This window comes from Harpia harpyja, chromosome 7, assembly GCF_026419915.1.
Source record: "Harpia harpyja isolate bHarHar1 chromosome 7, bHarHar1 primary haplotype, whole genome shotgun sequence".
Lineage (NCBI taxonomy): Eukaryota > Metazoa > Chordata > Aves > Accipitriformes > Accipitridae > Harpia > Harpia harpyja.
The window spans coordinates 19231579-19251447 of NC_068946.1; the positions used below are offsets into that span (position 1 = coordinate 19231579).

At 44.7% G+C, this 19869-nt stretch overlaps 1 protein-coding gene across 50 annotated transcripts in view; it reads right to left on the reverse strand.

Moving 5' to 3' along the window:
- The window catches only part of MAP2 (microtubule associated protein 2), a 239330-nt gene that overhangs the window by 65566 nt on the left and 153895 nt on the right, over nucleotides 1-19869 (reverse strand). For all 50 annotated transcript variants that reach the window (XM_052791918.1, XM_052791910.1, XM_052791908.1 and 47 more), the window contains one exon: nucleotides 7210-7495. In XM_052791918.1, the coding sequence (XP_052647878.1) occupies nucleotides 7210-7471 (262 nt within the window). In that variant the 5' untranslated portion in view covers nucleotides 7472-7495. The remainder of the gene's footprint in view (nucleotides 1-7209; nucleotides 7496-19869) is intronic.

Genomic DNA, 19869 nt, shown 5'->3' on the forward strand with positions numbered 1-19869 from the left:
CATCCTTCAGCGGCAATAGCTATCCTGGCTACAGCAGCCCTCCAAGAATGGCTGCAGATGTTTTCAAAAGGCAACTTTGATAAACTGCACTCACAGCGTACAGTCTGAATTACCAGTGTGGTTGGAACAACACATTATGAAAGATATTTCCTCCATATCCCAGCCTCGTTGCTCCTTGTTGCATCTCCAAGGCTGTTATGGATTATGTTTTCTGGGAACACTGATGGCACCAAGTGAGCACTGGTTGCCAGGCCAACACACTCACAGGCATTTTGCTCGTACTCCTTAAGAAAGCACAGCTGCTTACGCAATTCCCTCTTATGATGCTCATACCCTAACAAGGAAACACCAAAGTGAATCAAAACACCAACAGGGAGCCCAAAGGAAATGTCTGGTTGATGCCTTCTCTTGGCCAGATTCAATGCTGACGTGACACAATGCAACAGTTGACTCTAATGGTGTTACTGCACCCAGTTTGAGATACGGTTTTCAAAAGCAAATCTGAACCACACACTGACATTTTCAGAGGAGCTTTAGGGATAAAAGACACTGATGGCTGAACTTCTCTGGGTGTCTGACTCCCAGCCATGGGATCCAACGGCACCTGTGCACTGGGTTATCTCACCCCACTCCCTTTCAGGCAATACTTTTTGCATGCTTACACTGCCCAAAACTGTGTCAGATCCTCCAGCTCCTACCAATACGTTTCCATCACTGACTGATTTCTGAAGTCCCAAGAGGAGGTGGGAGGGCAGAGCCAGCCCCTCAGAGAGGTTACAGTTGGACAAAACGGGATGTCTTACTGGATTTCGTGACCAATAGTGCCAGCCACCGAAAAACATGCAGAGACTGGTCTCTACAGCAGTTACTGAATATTAAGAGTCAGGGAGAAGGTAGCTGGGGGTAGGGGACACGTGAGAAAAGATGGAATTTCTGCAGCTTCATTCCCAGTCCTCTGCAGAAGAACAACTGAGAAAGACCTCTACAGCAAGCTTAACAGAGGATGGTAAAAAAAAAATTTTCTACAAGTGCCCCAAAGAGGCTCTGCTGCCTCCACCTATGCTTGTCTTCAGCAACACGATTTGAACATGTCTAAAATATTCCAATAATGTGTCCCAGAAAATGACACTTGTATTACTCTTAACACAGAGAAGAAAAGTTTCAGAAGTCTGGTATGTTTGCCTGTATCTAAATTGGCAAAGATGATGGTGCACAGTAATTACTGTCACATTTCCTGGGCAAAGGGAGGGAGATCAAAATGCCTAATTAACAGCTGCTTTCCCATGGGAGCCATCAACGACATGGTAAGGTGCATTCTTCCAGCTTTGTAAAATAAACAACTGAAATAGGACGAACACAGCAATCACATTCATCTTTGAATGGCATTGATTTTGCATCATTCTGTGCATTCTGTCTGTGTTGCTTGAGACGTGTGGCTTGCTGAAAATGCACATCTGACAACAAGGCTGGGAGGCTCCTTTGGAGAACAGGCATTGAGGGAGTTTGTGAGGGGCTCTGGTAACTCCAGGAGGGCTTGGGCAGCAGCAGGACAGCCAGCGCAAACAGCCAAACAAAAAGGAAAGCACTGACAAAGCAGTCCTGTTGGAAAGAAAGACTAAAAAGTTCTCTGTTCAAAGACAGCCTGTTTGTATGTTTACTGGCAGTGCCATCTGAGTATTATCACTTGTATGGCGAGAGAGACAAGAAAAAGGAAAAGAAGATTAAATTAAATGTCAGTAGAGGGGGAAAAAAAACATTAACACACCATGGGACCAGGCAATGACTTGGTGCAATTTCAGCCTGGAGAGCCTGTTGTGTTTACTGACACCACGCACAGTGCTGCAATCCTGCCCCAACACAACCTGCCATCGCAGCTCCAGTCCTAGCCCTCATGGGCTGAGGGCCCTGAGCCGGCAGAACTAAGTATCATGGTGATTTTTCTAACAGTGCAGTGGTGTTGAGGGCCATGAACAAGATCCTCTTTACCTGGAGACTGGTTACTACAAGGCAAGGCTATGGAAGACGATGGGATACAGACTGTTTCCTTGACACGCTGCCAGGTGGCTGAAACAAGTACAATTCCTGTCTTCAACATGGGGTTTTTTGCATAGCCAACCTAAAGGGACACCCCACCTCTGCTCAAGTATTACTGGCTGCGCCAGGGCAGTCTTTCAGGCTAACGGTCCCTGCAGGTTATTGAAATATAATTATTTAAAGAGTATTTGGTCACAGGAATAGATTTGTTGCAGATGCCCATTTAGTCCCAGTGAACAAAGCCTAAAACAAATGGCTGAATTAGGACAAATTACATTCAAGGCTGTAACATGATTTGCCCTTCCCACTTTTCTCTTCGGTTGTTCCTTGCAGACTGTGCTATTCCTGCTGTCTGAATCCCCTCCTCTCTGGGGTGATATCTGCCATAATGCAAAAGCTGTGTGGGCTCTGGATGAACAGATAAAACTGAACCTCTTTTTATTGTCCTTACCTTATCTTCAATTTTTCCTTTTTTCCATGCCACTTCCCATCCCTGCTTTGCTCCGTCACAGCTTTCATCTCACCAGCTCTCGGCCCTTTGCCTCCCCTAGCTCTCCTGCTTCTGGGTCTGTTCCCTCACTATTCCTCAGCCCCCTACTCCTCCCTCAGCTCAATACTGCCACTTCTTCATTCCTCTTCACAGGTCTAGGGCTCCCCCTCTTTCTGTTTCACTTACAGACTAACACATACCAGTCTCAGGGTCCCGCCAGCCACCAAAAATCCTGGCCTCTCTCATGTATCTGTCATGGGCTCCCTCACACCTGCCTTTCCTATGACTCAAGACCTCTGAAAAACAAGGCAGGAGTGCTCAACCCATGGCCGGTCCACTGTGCTGTGTCAGGAAGTCTGCCACAATTTTCCAGCAGTCTCTTTGCATCCCACATGGTTTGGGTACCCTGCCAATTAATGAAGGGCTCTGTTTGTCACTCTGGCAGGATGCGTTACTGTCCTTAACACGGACTGACACCAGGACAGAGCCACTGTCCTGAGGCTCTGGTAATGGGATTTCAGGAAGTGCTTTCCCTTCATCTGTCAAAAAATAATTCATCAAATAACTGTGTAGGTAATCCAAACCCCCTCCAATTATAAACCTGAATTTGGCATATAATGAAGAAAGCACTCAATCAGTTGAGTCACTGTACATAAAGACATATTGTAGAAGATGTTTCACAAGGCATCTAACCACTTTTATCCCTAATTATATAAATTTGACAGGTTACTCATTAAAAGACAGGTTACTCATGGAAAGAAAAATAAATGCATTTTACGTGTGAAAAACCAAACCTTTGCAGCTTGATGTTCCTTGCAAGTCAAATACGATGGATTGTGCTGAATTGCTGGTTCCCAGAGAATGCTGCAGCGCGTCTGTACTGCTCCTCAGCGCTTCCTCCCAGTTAGCTAGCTGACCATGACTTTTCAGTAAGCAAAGAAAAGGCTGCCACTCTTGTATTTCATTACGAGTCAAATGCATCCTGTGCTCTACCATAGCATCCAGTCTAAAGCTTTCCACATCAGCCGACTTCAGAGTGAGTTTCTGAAGATTACACTATCATGCCTCCTTTGCAGCACACATCTCACGTGACGTGAAAATGTTTGGCTTGACAAAAGCTACAGATCTCATCCTCCACTCTTAATACTTCCAAAATCCTCACCAAAGATGCTCTGTGTGTGTGTGCAGGTGAGGAAGGACATGGACAGACATGGATCAGGGAGAGCACACTGAAACTTGGTGGATCTCGGGCTGTGGGATGCTGCAGACTGCACCAAAGGCAAGGTGTCTTCAGGAGCTCCTCAGGAGCAGCATGGGACCTGTGGCTGGCAGAGGCACGGGGCTGAGGATGGAGCGGGGCTGAGCTGGTCTGCCAGGGCCAGCCCAAGTATATATAGAAATATATATACACAAATACATATAAAAAGCAATAGCTGCTTTACTGCCCTTACTCATACCATATCCGTAACAGCTTCCTATGCACTACGCCAAAAAACCTGGCCTATTCTCTCGCACATATTTGACTTTGACTTCAGTGGATGCCGGATCAGGCCCTGAGGCTGCCCTGCCCACAGCACTGTGCACTCTCCCACGTTCCCATCAGTCCATTTGAAAGGAGGGCATTGATGTGTCTCCATAATGCAGCCATTACCAGCACGATACCGAGACAGATCAATCAAAGGCAACACAACAGCCAGATTCAGAGGATTCCAAAATTGAGGTCAGACTCAATAACTCTCAGACAGATGCCAAGAGAGAGAGACATACATATATACAGGAAGGCAAATTTTAACTGTGCAAACCTAAAAATGTCACTTGCAGTGATGGATTGGATGCGTTTTGGCAAGAACTGTTATTTCCTCCCCCATTACCACCCCTCGTCCCTGCATCAGTGTTGGCATAAGGTGCCTTTGTCCCAGTGGCCTGACTCTAACCTTCCCCTTAACACACAGCTCTCAGATTTTACAGCACGAGCCCTGCAAACCAGTGCCCTGATGCTTTGCTGTGCCCCGAAGGGACTACTGCACTGCTGCAGAATACCTCTCCCTAGGAAAGGCCTATTTTGTGACTAAATCCCAGCTCCTGGGTCAGTCGGGTGCTGGAGAGCTTCCTTAGGCGAAACGCTTCAAAACCTAACTGAGCTCTCATCAGCAGGGATGGGGCAATGGGCGGCTGCCTGGGAAATGCCCTGTTTATACTAGTGCTCCACTGCAGGTGAGCTGGTTGTTGCAGTTGCTGGGGATTTACAGACTCTGACACGAAGGCTGAGAAGCCAGAGATTTTCCTAGGTTGTGGTGCTGGACTTGCACCAGGGAAAAAAAAAAAAAATCCCTGTAAATCCACTCAAACCCACAGTTTGGCTTAATCATCTCGGTTGACCTTAGTTTCCTGTGCATTTTCTCCTCAGCGGTTTGGAGTTGGTAAGCTACTACAAATGATTAAACGATTCACATTATTGGTAATTATGTGTATCAGAGTGGCATTTAAAAACCCTACCTGACACAACACCCCACTGCAGTTAACATTTACAAGCAGACAAACACAGCAAAGATGACTGAATTTGGTGGCAAATGGCAATCCTGATCTCAAGATCAAACTCTGAATCAAACACCAAAAATTCACCTCTAAAATTCCTGCTTCACAATGCATTAAGCACATCCAGCTAGTAAATACTAGTGTAAAATGAGAACACACGCCCCGGTCCCTTTCTATCGCTACAGTAAGTTGCCAACAGGTTTCTCCTTCAAAAAGAGAAAAATTATTAAAAATACATGTTAAGTATCCTAAGATGGTTTACATTGCATTAATTAAATACAGGCTTAGCCAGTGTGTGAGTGCCCAGCTTCTGGAGAGCTAGGAATTCATGCATGAAGGCAGGTAGTTTTAGGGACTTTTCCAGTGTTCAAGGGCAAACAAAGATGCCACGAGATAAGCTTTACTAAGACTCCCAAACAAAAACTGTGTGTATTGACAGCAAGTCCCCACACTAGAGATCTTGCAATCTAAGCAGACAGTGAGAAAAAAGCAGGGGAGGAAGAAATGAGGCCACAAAGTGGTGATTGAAGCAAACTTCACCCTGATCAAGAGCAACTTTGTTCCCTTGGCAAGTATGTGTCCCCAGTCCTGCTACCTGCCCTAGACCATACTGCCTCATTTTCTCTTGTTCTGCTGTTTAACACCTTGCCTCAAAAAGCAACATGAAAATACACCACTACAATGCCCGCTGATGGGCAGCAGTGGGTTCCTGCCTCCTCTCACCCATTAGCTGCAAACTCCTCAATTAAATGTTCAGACACTGACCACCACTCAGAACCTGAGCTTGAGAGAGCCTGAGAAGAGCATCTCTCTCCTCCCTTTTTAAAGAGAGGAAATTCCTCTTCATCCTGTAAAGTTATTCCCACTTCTCCACATGTACGGGTAGCACTTGTCCAAGATTGTGTGAAAAATCTGTGGCAAAGAAATGCGCTCAGTCTTCCCATGGCCCACGTCAACCCCTAAGAACTGCAGCATCTGTGATTCCTGCACACCTGCTCCTGCTTATCTGCTGGCTAAGCATAGCACAAAGTTGGGTTACAGCAAAGAGACAAGACCTCATTGTCATCCCCCCACTCATCAACAGTGTGTTCACCTGCATGCTTACACAAGATTTCCTTTACCTTTGGCTTTCAAATTTTGGCTATCCGCAAGAAGAGACCCTTAAAATCTAAACCCATTTACTTTTAGCAGAAAGATCCATTTCCAGCACAATTGCTTATGAAATGACTGTAGGGTCCAAGAGCCTTAAAATACTCTGCTGCTGAGAAATTATGGATAGCATCTCTAAACACTGTCAACAGCCAACAAACGTTGGTAGAAAGATCTCTTTAGCATGCATGGATGGATGCATCAAGGGCAGTTGTGTCTGTACAAGAGAAACTCCTCTTGCACTGTGCATCTGGGGTTTAAAGTGGGAACTCTGCACAGAGAAAATTACCATTTACTTCTAAAACAGGAAACTTGCTTTGCATATTTCATCTTGACACAGTCACACTTCCCCCCCTCCCCCCACCAAATAACAAGCTGAATCCTAAAATCCTAACATAGTTTACAAATAGACAAAGTCCCAGTGAGTATCCAGTGAAATATGCCTGGGCAAGGGTGAATAAATGCTGACGCTGAATTGTGGTATTCCTGGTCAGACTGAGCAACACATTATTCTGCAAATAATTGGTGGTTTCAAGAAGGCATTGTTACTTGTGAGCAATAACAGGAGAACCCATCCTTCATGCACACACAAATGCATGCCAATAGCAACATGAGCTATCCTTGCACAACAGCTGAGCGGTTTCCTACTCCCTCGAGGCCAGAGAAGCTGAGCAGCTGCTCTACACCAGCCTGTTCTCTTGTCCTCAGAGAGGTGACCCTGTCCCATCTACCAAGACGCACTAAGGCACCATCATGCCTTTCCTGAAGTCTTCTCAGAGCACTGCCCAGGGTCATGGGTAAGGATGCAATTTGTGCAAACCCGGATGAAGATGCAGCCCTTGCTGTGAAGAGCTAGTGCCCTTCCAAGGCACATGCTCCCTCATGTCAGCTTCCCCGTGCCCCAGGGCACGCTTGGCTCCAGCTAATATTTACCCTTGGAGGAAAATCAGTCAGTGGTCTGCAGAGCCCTGTATTTCATGGCGGGCATCGAGGCATGTTACCTGCGGTCTCCCTGTCTCCTGCCGACAGCTCTCCATTGATCCCGTTCTCTTTGGTCCGAGCATACGTCCCTGGCTGCTCATGGCCGCCCAGCCCCGGCTCCTCATCCTCTTGGTAGGGAAATCCATTGGCACTTCTGACCAGTCCAGCACTCGCGCTGCCCTGTTCCTTAATTTCAGGTGAATGTGGGTGTGAAGAAGCCTCTGTTAGCTGACCCGAAGTCCAGTGCGGTGCCTTGGCTTCGTCTTTCCTATCCTCTGCCATGGTTCCTTGCCTTCACCGCTTGGCCTGAAATGACATTAGCAGGAAAGATCAGCTCCAAATGGGTGACCGTGCCCCTGACCATCAGGCAGCAACCGGGTGCAGCACAGGCACATTACCAGCAGCACTGCCAAAGAAACCTGCATCCGGCAGATGAGAGAGGGTTTAAATGCAGAAGTGTCTCTGCTTGTCTGTCCTGGGCGTGAGCAAGCTACTTTAAAACCTAAACAAACCGCAACCGGTAAAAATTACAGGTCAAGTCCTCCCTGACTCTCATATGCCTTGCAACTATTAGCACCAGTTTCTTGAGGGCTGCCTTTTCATTAATCTGATTTTAACTCACTAATTACAGTTAAATGTAGACCCACTTAACGAGAAGTGGATTGGTCACCATAATGCAACAACATCTTCCCAGGGTGCTAAAGGGAAGAATGCCACAACTGCTAAAAGAAGCGAAGCTGCTGTTGCAATTTTCATTGCAGTTGCAAAGAACAGGTGCTCTTTGGGCACAGAACTACAGGGCTATCCATCCTCTGTGGCGCATGCAATCTGCTGCTAGCCATGACAGAAACCACATTGGAGAAAATTCACTGGGTTCCTGAACATATGTGCTATTTGACCCTGTTTATATCCCCTCTTACTTGCTGTTTCGTGAACGTTCACACTCATTCCCTTTTGTCCAAAACAGCCTGTGGGGAACAGCTGTTTCCCACACAAGCACTTGCATTCTCTTATGACTATCAGTATTTATATATAAACAAAACTAATCATTATTTGCTACTTCAGATGTATTTCACTCCTGTTAATTAGCTCTCACTTGTCCAAGCCAGGAAAAGAAGCCACTGCACAAGCCATAGGCTTTGGCTACTCCTCACAGAAAAATGTAGTAGTAGCTCCTCAATATGTAAGCCTAGGAAGACAACATATCGTAATCCGTGTTCCGATGATAAGGTAACCTCCGGGGGGGCAGAGGAAGGCTTGACCTGAGCTAGCTACTTCCAAGTGAAAACCAGCAGGCCTTTTCCAAAAGCACTTGCCATCTTTTTTTTCCTGGGAGAAAAAAAGATACACCTAAAAAAAAAATCAGATGAACGCAGTAAACCAGCCGCACATCACAGAGGTTGAGCAGTCTAGAAAATAATGCACAAAACTGGATGGTGCATATATTCTGCAGACATTTAACAAAAAACAAACAAACCAACCAGAAAAAAAAAAGTAGTTTCCACAGAGTCAGGTCAGTTTGCAGAAAACCTCTAAACATGAGAAAAAGCTATTGTTATTTGTCAGATAATCATTCACAATTGGTAACTCGACCCCTTTCTGATCAGATGTTATCATTTAGTAGTAATGGCTTTCAGAGCTACTTTAAATTAAAAAATCATGGTGAATCATGAAAATTAGATTTCATTTACAATAAATATGTGACTCAAACTGTAGTTCCACCCCAAAAAGGACTAATAACTCTTTTGCCTCCCAGTGAAACCATGGTGTTTTGGGAAGTGCAGCTCTGTCTGCTCTCACCCTGACCCAGCACCATTTCCTGGGGATAACCAATTGCATGAAGACTGTAGGAGCAGGTGAAACTTCAAGCCCAGTGTTTACTCTGAGCTGTAATGAAAATGGTGGGCTGAGCAGTATCACAAAGCTCAGTGGCACTGAGACATGCCTTAATCAACCACAGAAACGGTAAACATGCTCCACATCCCTTTGCCTTCCCCTCCTCCTTTACCCTGATGGGAGACTCATCAGTGAGCCATTCTGCACATACACCAAGAGCCTTAAGGCAGCCATCTCAAATCATACCAGAAGAGCTGATGGGGTAATTACAAAGGGGAGAGCCCAAGCTGGGCAAAGACCATCTCCTATGTACCAAAGACATGAGTCTCTGCCTCTGGGTCTGTTTACTGCATGACACTAGAGAACATTTTCTGATCAGAGCCTTTCCAAAACATGAGGCCACAGGACAAATGTCTCCCTCTGTACAGGAGTGAGTAGCACACATCCAAAGCCATCAACGTTTGGGGTCCGAGGACAGAACAGAGCCTGTTCTGGGAAAAAAAGGAGACATTCTCATCTGTGTCCCCTGAGGAAGCTCAGAAAGAAAAAAAGGGGGAAAAAACCCCAAACCCCAAAGTCTAACTTAAGGCTTTCCCCACCAATCCAGTGTGGTTTGAACCTGACAGCGAGCCCCAGGAGCAGTAAGAACCTGCTCACCAGCTTCAGCAGTTCAGCCCCTGGGTCACCCACAAGAAAAGCCCAGCGCCTCAGCAAGGAGAGGGAGGGTTACTGAAGACCCGAGTGTGGGGAATGCGGTTCTGAACATCACCAAGACGAACGTAACAGTTATCTCCCACCGCCACAGTTTGGAGGCTATTATCCCTAAGTACCCTTCCCGGTTCCAGGCAGACACTCCCTGCTTCACTTGAAGCTCTTGAGGAAGGATATTCACATCCTTACAATGGACTGTGTCACAGAAGTCCTCTGTGAAAGTAACAGAAGTGCTTTTATCTTTAAAAATAAATACAGTGGGCAGGCTTCAATGAGAGCTGTGTGTATCTGGAGGCAGAATTTGGCTCAGTATTTATAATAGATGGTTACAGAGTGAAACATGGATGAATTCATTCTTGACTCTCTGTTATTCATCAAGTGCTCTTAGAGTTTATAATGGTAGTAGAAACACAGCGAGTGAGTCACACAATGCATCTTTGTACTCAGCAATTTAGCAATGACTATCTGCTGTATGGCGTGATTCATCCACAGCTCAGGTTCAAATCCAGAATACACAGGTGTGCTTTCTACCACCAGGTTAGTTGTTTTTCTGTCATTTCATTAGCATACCATGGAATTAAATTAATCAGGTAGTTTAAATATTGACACAGAAATACCAAGAGTGGACAAATATTACAGCGGAATTTAAATAGTGTTAGGTATACAAAAAGAAGAAACCTGGAATAGTTTCAACAATCTAGGGAAACACAGTACTTCAAGGAAGCAAAAAGTTCCTCTTTCCACTATGATTTACTTATTCTTTGCATAAACTGCAATGAAGGCTTTCAAAAAATATCAGAAAAGAAGGCACAGCCAGTCCTCTAAAATGTCGTGTTGCCTTAGTTAAAAATTAATTTGGATATTTATGAGCCTTTCTTCCCTACCCATTATAGGAGAACCTCATTATCAGAGAATATGCAGCAGCGACCTTACTAGTATATTCTCACTGGTTTTCTCCTCCATCAGCTGAAGTTACTGGCAGTGAGAGGGACCAAGGCAGGTGCTGGACTGCAGCAGGAAGGGCAGTGGAGCTCACAGGCTGTACCAACACCCCAGCACGGCCCCTTACTGCAAAGCCATCCTGGTGACACCACGCCACTATGCCACGGGGCACAAGTACGAGCCTCAGCACAGGCTGCGTTAGCTAGACGGCACGGGATTGTGGAAACACTCCTCCCTCAGTATGTTCCTCACCTTGAAGCCTAATCAAAGCCAGCCATGCAAATCAGAGTATGGGAGTGGGGTGGGAAATGCCCCCTCCTTCCAGAGGGATCAAGCAGGCACTGTTGTGCACCACAGGCCACATCAGTGATACTGACCCACATCTGTGGGCCATGCACATTCCTCCCCAAAAAGGCTTTCCTTGTCCAGACTGACATGGAGGATTGCTACTGAGACCCTGGCCATTCCCTGTCCAGAGAGATCACGCTCCACCAGCAGCTGCCAACAGCAGCAATAAAGCAGCAGTGAAGAGACACTTCACAGACCTTAAATTCATGTCCTTGTAACTCAGGTGGTGCACTAGGGATGGCATTACGGATCTGAACTGGACATCCTGCCTTCTAAACTAATAACTTGTAGCAGAAGTGATGGTGAAAACAAATTCCTCCAACCTTTTCAGCCATTTGGGAACTGTATAGAGACAGAAAATACTTAAATAATTTGGAATTAATACAGAGGGACAAGCAGTCTGACTTTGCAGTTACCTCCTCCTTTCAAAAGCACTGTACATATATTTCTTAACCCATATGCTCTTTTATGTGACACCAGCCCCTGCTGCCATGGCTGGGTTGAACCGAGCCTGAGTGCTTTGAACTCAGCACACCACAAATCACCCACAGTAATACAGCATGAGACCATGACATGCAAAAACCCAAGATAATGCTGATTTAAACATCCTGCTGTGCTAGCTGTCCTGTATATTTCATGAGTACATCTTGCAGAATCATCTTAGCATTACATTAACATTGCCTTTGCACGTAAGCAGATGAATTTTCTACAAATTTCACTTTTTAAGAGAACTTTACAGGAGACCAGAATTAGGCCAATACTGAAGGATTTTGCAAATACCCTGCCTTCCTGCTTCAAGTGATGTTTTTACCTACTCCTGTGTCTATGAGCCCATTCACAGTGAAATGAGGCTTTTTGATTTCAGGGAAGCTAATTCATTAACTAAGAAAAACAGCCACCAGGGTACATGGAGGAAGAGCTACAATTCCAGTTCAGGGGAGAGAATAACACTGGAGGTTCGTGATAGGAAAGACAACAGACTCCTCCAAAAAGAAAACCAAACCCTGGCAGGGGGCATGGCCAGATCCTGAGCTCAGTGGGAAGGAGAGGGGAAGTGCCCCCTGTATGGCTCCAGGGCCAAATCCTTCTTCCCAGAGGGCTATTTAGCTCAGATGCACCATAGCACTCATTCAGCTACCCTGCTCCCAAGTCCAAAGCCAGGAGAGGGTGGGGATTGCTCCGTGGAGGCAGGCTGGGGCACAGAGGCATGGTTAGCATGATCTCAGGCACCCAGGGCTTCCAAAACTCCTGAATGAGACTGCCTAAAAGAGAATTTTTCATTAAATTTAAGAAATTCACATAATTTCTTTCAGAGAAAAGAAATTTGTGAGGTGAGGTGTTCATAAATTTTTAAAGAGAAGAGGGCACCAAGAAGTAGAGAAGAATGAAATTGTCTCCAAAATGAGTTACACTAAAAACCAAATAAAAAAAATTCCTTCCTTAACATAAAAAGCCCAAATCATACACAAATAGGGCACAATCTAATTCAGACTGGTAAACAACACAACCGAGAAAACCTTTAATTCACGTCCACATACCAACTGGCCAGTTGGGATGATGTGTCTGAATATTAAATATCAGGCACTGTGGATTAAGAAGTCCCAAGGGAATTTGACAGTAAATTTAACTTACTGACAACTATGTCTAGAATTGCGAAGGAAAGTGGGTAGGTATCAGGAGGTCGGAATAAAAGCAACAAGAGACAGAAGGTGGGAAATCTGGACAGACAAATTCCAATAACCTCCTGCCGCCATCATAAAGCTAAGCCTGTCGTATGTAGTACACAAACCCTATCAGTGCTATTGTCTTCATGGACTCTCCACATATTTACAAAACACAAGGGCTAATTTTGGATGCCATGAACACATGGAGAGCTTTGCACCCACATTTCACTCCTTCATTTCAGCTAACATGCATCTTCTCTCAAATTAATTTGATTATTTTCAGATGTGAGCAGTGTGCTTCACACTGATCAAAAAGAATCACAGCAAGCATGGATGGGGAGAAAGTCTCATGGCATCTGACAGGGACCATGTTAGCTTCCCTCTTACTTAAAATGCTTGGTAATGGTCCAGAAGCCACTAAGCGATTAACAAAAGTTACCACTTGATGCTAAATGTCTAAGTGCTGTAATTCTAGTAATATGGTATATTATTAGACAGAATTATACATTCTCTCAGTTGAAGCCACTCTACCTCTCAAGCCTAATAAAGGATAAACACGTTTCTCTAGTAATTTGTAACAAATATGATTTATTTCTTCCTTGTCCAGTGCTTAAGTTATTAGCTTGCAGCTAGATCCCTCTTTCTAGACAATATGAGTAAGACTATCCTCTTAAATATTACCTTGCATCTGTTAAAAATGCAAGCAGTGTTCATCTCACACTTTTATCAGCATTTGGCAGTTTTTAAAGGCTTTTCCATTTCCACACTGCAAACAGTTAGTCAATAGTCACATATTCTTTGTAGAAAATCCTTTTGATTGTACCTTGGATGAAAAATAACTGATGGTGCCTGGACCAAAGGCTGAACAAAGGAGGCTCACTGTGGAAAGATGAAGAAAATTTACTGGAATCTGCATCCTTGCCAGAGCTGAGAACGAGGGATGGCTGCAGCCTCTGAAGCAGTCGATCAGACCTGCAGCACTGGCACAGCAGAGAGCCAGAGGAGCAGCTGCTCATACTCCGCACTCCTCTGCTCCTTCCTGCACGGTGTCCTGCCCTGTGGGTGCAGAGATTTAAACCCCTCTCGGAGTTTCCCTCAGTTGGGCTGAGCATCAGTGGAGGCAGGCAGGTGGGAATTTTTTCTATGATTCTATGATTCTATGAATGGTGCATCACTCCACTGCAGCAGCCACACAGCTCCTGATGAAGGGGAATGCTTTCACTTGGAGAAATGTGAATCTGACAAAGCGCCCCTGCTCTGTACTGAGTAACAAACCCTGCTCGGCCAGGTAGTACGCCCAGGTGGTGTACAGGAGGTCCGAGATGCAAGCAGGTCCATCCTGCTGCAGAACGTAGGAACAGGTAAGCATACGAGAATGAGTCTTTCAGCTGCCACTCCTGACCGACAGAGCTCTTCCTCCGTGGGGAAGGTATTTATTTCTCTGGGCTGCTGGAAAGCAGAGCACAACTGAGCTGACCTGCCATTGGATGCTCCCCTCCTGAGACACATAGTTGCCCACCACAAAGGGCTGCCCTTGCTCCCTTGCCCAGGGACTGCATCAACATGCTCAGACTCCAGAAATCTAAAACTGGGTGCCCTTCTCTCTTTGCAATGGTGAAATCATGCTACTAGCAGCTTCTGCCTGCAAAAAAACCATCTACCATAGATCTCACTTCTAGCTAAAAAGCTAGAAGAATCCCTGTACAACCCTTCCTGCTCCAACACCACCCCTTTTTGACAAACTTTCTATCCACAATGCTGCATTTTTACACCATTTACCATTCATCAAACACCCTCACACACACCCATCTATCATTAATCATAATTGCTTCCTGCAGGAGAGAGAAAAGGCATTTTAGCCAGTGAAGGAGATGGTAACCATAACAACAGCACCATGACAACTGTAAGTGATATCTGAGACAAGAAATAAGGCAAAAACTTACTACCAATAAATTTGGTCCATGATAAGGATGGCAAAACCACTGAAGAAGCAATACCAATCAGTAAAGGTGCCAACAGGAAGAAACACAAGTCTCTCTGGATTAAATTGCACACAATCCTTCTGCAAATTTTAAAATGAGCCACCATGACAGCCTTTTCATCTCCTGACCAGCAAACAAAGGCGGCAGTCCCTGCTCAATCCTACCTGAGATCTCTCCTGCCTCAGAGAGCCGGAGGGGCTGAAGGATGGAAGGAGTGCTGCCGGGAAGCCGGGATGTTTCCTGGCAGCCAGAAGACTCCTAAATTTCTCAGTGGAGTCTTTTATTTCCAGGAGACTCATTGAAACGAGCCCTGAACAAGGACAGGATTGCTCCCAGGGGAGCACCTCAGAGTCAGACACACTGCATTGATTTTTCCACCAAGCACAATTTCAAATGGGCATCGTGAGCCCTCTCTGTGCACTTTAGAGAAGGCATTGCAGTTGGCAGGCTTGTTTGAAACAGGAGGCTCTGCAGCCGTTAGCCAGCAACCATCTAAACGACCCATGCATGCCAAGGCCCTGACTTACAATCCTGGCAGAGAAAAAGATTCACCAACACTTGTGGCTACATCGGCTTTTTCACCCTCAGTGCAGGAGGCACAGAAAAACTGCGACAAATAAACAGCACTAGCTCCAAGGGCTGTGTGCAGATAAAGTTTTTTGGGGTGTGATTAGACAGGGAAATGTTCAAAGAAGCAGCTGCACTACCTGGCCCTCTCGGGGCTTTTCAGGGGGAATTCAGCTCACCAGTTTGCTATGCAGGATTGCTCAGAGTGGGCACACTGAAGTGGTCTTTCCCCATTGAAATACTTTGTCATCCTCTGCACAGCTTCCCTCTCCTAACCTCCTTACCTCCTTGCTTTTCAAAGCATTGCAATAATCTAACTGGAAATTAAACCTTTCTACATGGCACGCTTGGTTCTTCCACAATATGAATATAGACTTAGAACTCTATATTTAAGACTTAATGAAATAAACACTCAACAACTCAGTCCTTATTTGTACTTTTACAGTCTGTTTTTCACTACCAAAGTAATTATAAAAGATTTGCCCCATTTATTACAAAAACATTTTCAAAAAGCTAAGAACAACAGAGGAAACCTTTAGTTTAAGGAGATTATTTTGAAGGGAAAAGGAGATTCAGATAGCATCCAGGAAACATGTCTCCAACAGAAGAAACATCTTTTTTTTTTTTCCATATTTCCCTCTTACACAGTGGTCACTTCAAACCTTAGCAAGAAGACAGTTGAAAATCCATAACAACAACACAGCCGAGCTGGAGGACGGGCTATTTAAGACAAGGGTGCTCAAAATACTGCTTAAGGGGAAAAAAATCTTCATCAGTCAGGGAAGTAGTAGTATACAACTTGATACAGTCATTGCAGGCTGGGTAAAAAAAAAGGTACAACTACTAGAAATACTCACAAATACATCACACTAAAAGCACTGTGGCTGCCAACATTTCACAAGTTTGTCCAGCTGAAATCTTGTCAGAAGCAAACACTGGCTGGCTAATAAAAATGAACACTGAATGCTTGGTTTCCCTCCCTACCGCCACTTCCATAATTTTCAGTGCTTATAAAAGGCTGGAACAAAGTCATCTTCTGCTTATTCATTGCACAGGTACAAAAGGTGATGGCAGCACACACTACCCAGTTTACAATCTTCTAATTCTTAGACTCATATTTTGAAGCCTGTTGTTTGAAGGAGTGCCAGCCAAACTGTGTATTTGCCATGGCTACTGCAAACAGGCTACATAGCTATGCGCTTCCTTTGCTCCCAGGGCCCACTAATCAATACTTGTATTTGGATTAGGGTCTGGTAAAAGTAGCCCACAAAAAGGCCGGAGTGAAATTTTGCAGAATTTTTTTTTCCCCACACTGACCTTGCTAAGACACATTGATTTGATGTTGCATCTCTTCTCTCAAGAGACTCCATGATGGATGACAGCGCAGATTAGGTAGCGAGAAATTAATGAATCATGCTAATATGTTACTTGCGTATTCTCCATGTAGGACAGGTCTGTGCTCTTGCCAACTTCAGTAGAGCTACTCTGTGTGCAGGTGAGGCAAACTGGACCATTTAGCAGAGAGGTACTACAAACTTAACTGCTAAGCAAAAACTCACACAACAAAATCTCACTTATCCAGAATAAGCACTTTAACTACACTGGTGCATCTTTTCTTTCTCCATATACATGAATTAATTTCACATGCCTTATTTCTTCCAGTTTCACCGAGATGTCATCAAGCATGACACATTTTCACACGATCTTAACTGGGAGCTTTTAATTAGAAAAAAAAAATGCTGCCTCTACAAATGTGTCTGCATTTTTTGATTTTTCAAAGGTCTTACCTAACTTTTAAAACTAATTCCACCCCTGCTACTGTACAATCTTTGAAAATACCCAGATGCTATCTTTGGGAGCATCATCACATCAGCTACTACAAATGGTAAAAAGCACATCCTGGGCTAATTTCGGGCAGATTCTTCCCCATAAATATATGCAGGAGAACCAGGCTGCAGCAGAAATCTGGAACGCAGCATTTGCACCACAGTCCAGCTCTCTGTGCCCTCTCCAGGGCCAAGGACCCCCGAAAAAGGGGTAGTTCAGGAATTCCAGGGGTGGAATTCCTGATACAGCTGCCACCCAGCTTAATTCTGTCCTTCCATATGCTGAAGTAAAGGAACACGGTCAATTATTCCACAACTGAACAAGTAACACAAAGACATTGATGTGAAAATGAAGTATGGCAGTGGTAACAGGAAAGGATCTTCAAGGCCATGTGCTGCTCCAGTTTGTTTGGGTAACAAATCTTGCTCACGTGAAAAAAGTTTTCTCCCCAGGTCAAGGGCAGCAGATTATTCCTTTGCTGAGAGTGCTTTTAGCATCACTTCATAATGCTCAGACACACCAGGCAATCATGCCAGGCACACAGTGGAAGCAGAAGCATCTTATTGTCTAACAGAGGCATTGTTTATTCATGCTGAAAAAGAGCATCAGACAGAAGAAAGCTTGTTCTGAGGTCCCTCCATCCAGACTCACTTAAGCATCTTTGACTCTCAGTTTTGCAGTCAGAAAAGCTTAGAGGCAGGGGCCCAGGAACCCATTACAGCCAACAGAAACCAATGCTTTTAACTGCAGCACAAAACATCTAACTGTAAATAAATAAATAGAAATAAGGAGACAAAGGGATGCAAAACTGATTCGGAAAGAGGTTATTTGCAAAGTCTGCTTGCTTCTTTATTTACAGCAAACTTGGCATGGATTAGCTAGTGCTAGAATTTTCTTTCCTAGGGAATGTCTGAGCAGTGACTGTTGTGCTGCAAAACCTTGGTCCTACAGAAGTGGTAGGATTATTTCATCCCTTCGTATTATTTTCTAACTGACAATGTTACAGACAAAGGACTTTTTAGCTTAAATATACCCTTATGCTTGTATGACTTAAAAATACGCTGTCCACCCACATTCAGCTACCCACTCTTATGACCCATGACTGTATACCCAGGCAAATAAAATAATCTCTCCCTACCTGGAAATGCGAATACCCAGAAATCTTTTATGCTTTTAAATGCTCTAGACAGTAAAAATCACAATATTTGGGATATAATTTTATCATGTGGTAGCTTTTCCCTGCCAAATCTTTATTCAAGCAACCCCACTGCCTACAAAAGAAAAGAAAGCAAACAGCCACTCCTCCAGCCTGTTCAGGCACAAGGACAGGAAGGTAGGGAGGATGAAGCCAGTATTGAAGGAACCTGAAGCCACAGGAGTCGATTTTGCAGCCCTTGCCTTCAGAGGCAGTTTTTCTCTCAAAAGGGCTTCAATTAAGATCTTGGGATGCACACTGAAACAGGAAGAGGAGTTTACGTGCCCCAGCTTGTACTTTAACTATAGTGGTTTTTTTAAAGTTTAATTTTTAATTCCTTGGGTTTTTGAAATAAGAAAATTAAGGTATCTAAACCGTGAGGAGGAACCAACTCACTGAGTCATTCAGACTTTCCAAAATCTTAATTGCGGGACTTGCTGTCACAGCAAAGACCTATTTCAGAGACTTGTTTCCTCCCCACACTCCCACAGGTGTATGCAATTACCTGATTCTTGCTATAGGTTGGGTTTAGCCTTGTTCTGCTGCCACCCCTTTTCTTCCCACTCTGTGCCAAGGGGCTGACGTAGGTACATGAAGTCAGTGGCATTCTCCTGGGATAAGATGAAGAATGAATGGGTTCTGTGGGAGGCGAGGGACAAGCCCAGGGCCAGGGAGTAAGGAAGGGTAAGAAAGTTGCATTGGAGGAAGAAAGCGCACGTCAAGAATGGTAAGATGTGACTGATGAACACATTCCGTAACTGAGGAAAAAGTCTGGAAAAAACCCAAGCCATGGGACTGAATGTGTGTTGTTTTAATATAAAAAGACAGCCAGGGGGAAGGAGGGAAGCTAGGATTTGCCATCTCCAATCAAACCATCCAGTCTAGACTCCTGCCACAAGCAGTGGCCAGCACGAGCTGCTCCACATGAAGAGGCAAGAAGCTCCACAGAGCTTCAGTCTCACATCAGCATGTTCTCAACACACAAAGTCTCCACCTGGTGACACAGACCTGCTGATTCCCATCAGAGCCAGGTGCCTACATGTCTGTGAGGATCCAGATCATCATGCTCTTTCCAATACAAGCAGTGCATACAGAAGATATCCTCAAGGTGACTTTCTGGACAAGGGAAGTAACCTATCTGTGTCCTTCCATGGATTGCCATCAGAGATTTCCATTAAAAGGACAACAGGACGCTGAAAGCACAACAGGATACAGGACATGGAGAGCATTGATGGACACAGAAAATTCACGCATGCGTTTATGTGTTCAGGTGCTTCTGATGTCTTTTCTGAGAGGTACCCAGGATACAACATATGATTCATCTTGCATTTCTCTGTATTTCTTCTTTTGCAAAGTCTTTCAGCAGCACTAATGCTGATGGTTTAGGATGCCTGAAAGCATTAAGTATTAATCATAAATTAAATAAAGTACACCTGGAAAAGGTACAGAGTGCTCAACGAGGATGATAAAAGATCTGGAGAAGTTTCTGTGCAAGGAATGACTAAATAGGCTATGACTCTTCATCCTGGGAAAGAGGGGAATGGGACAGGTGTTTATAAAAATACATGCAGCACGGAGAAGATAAGCAGAGAAGAGAAAACAAACAAT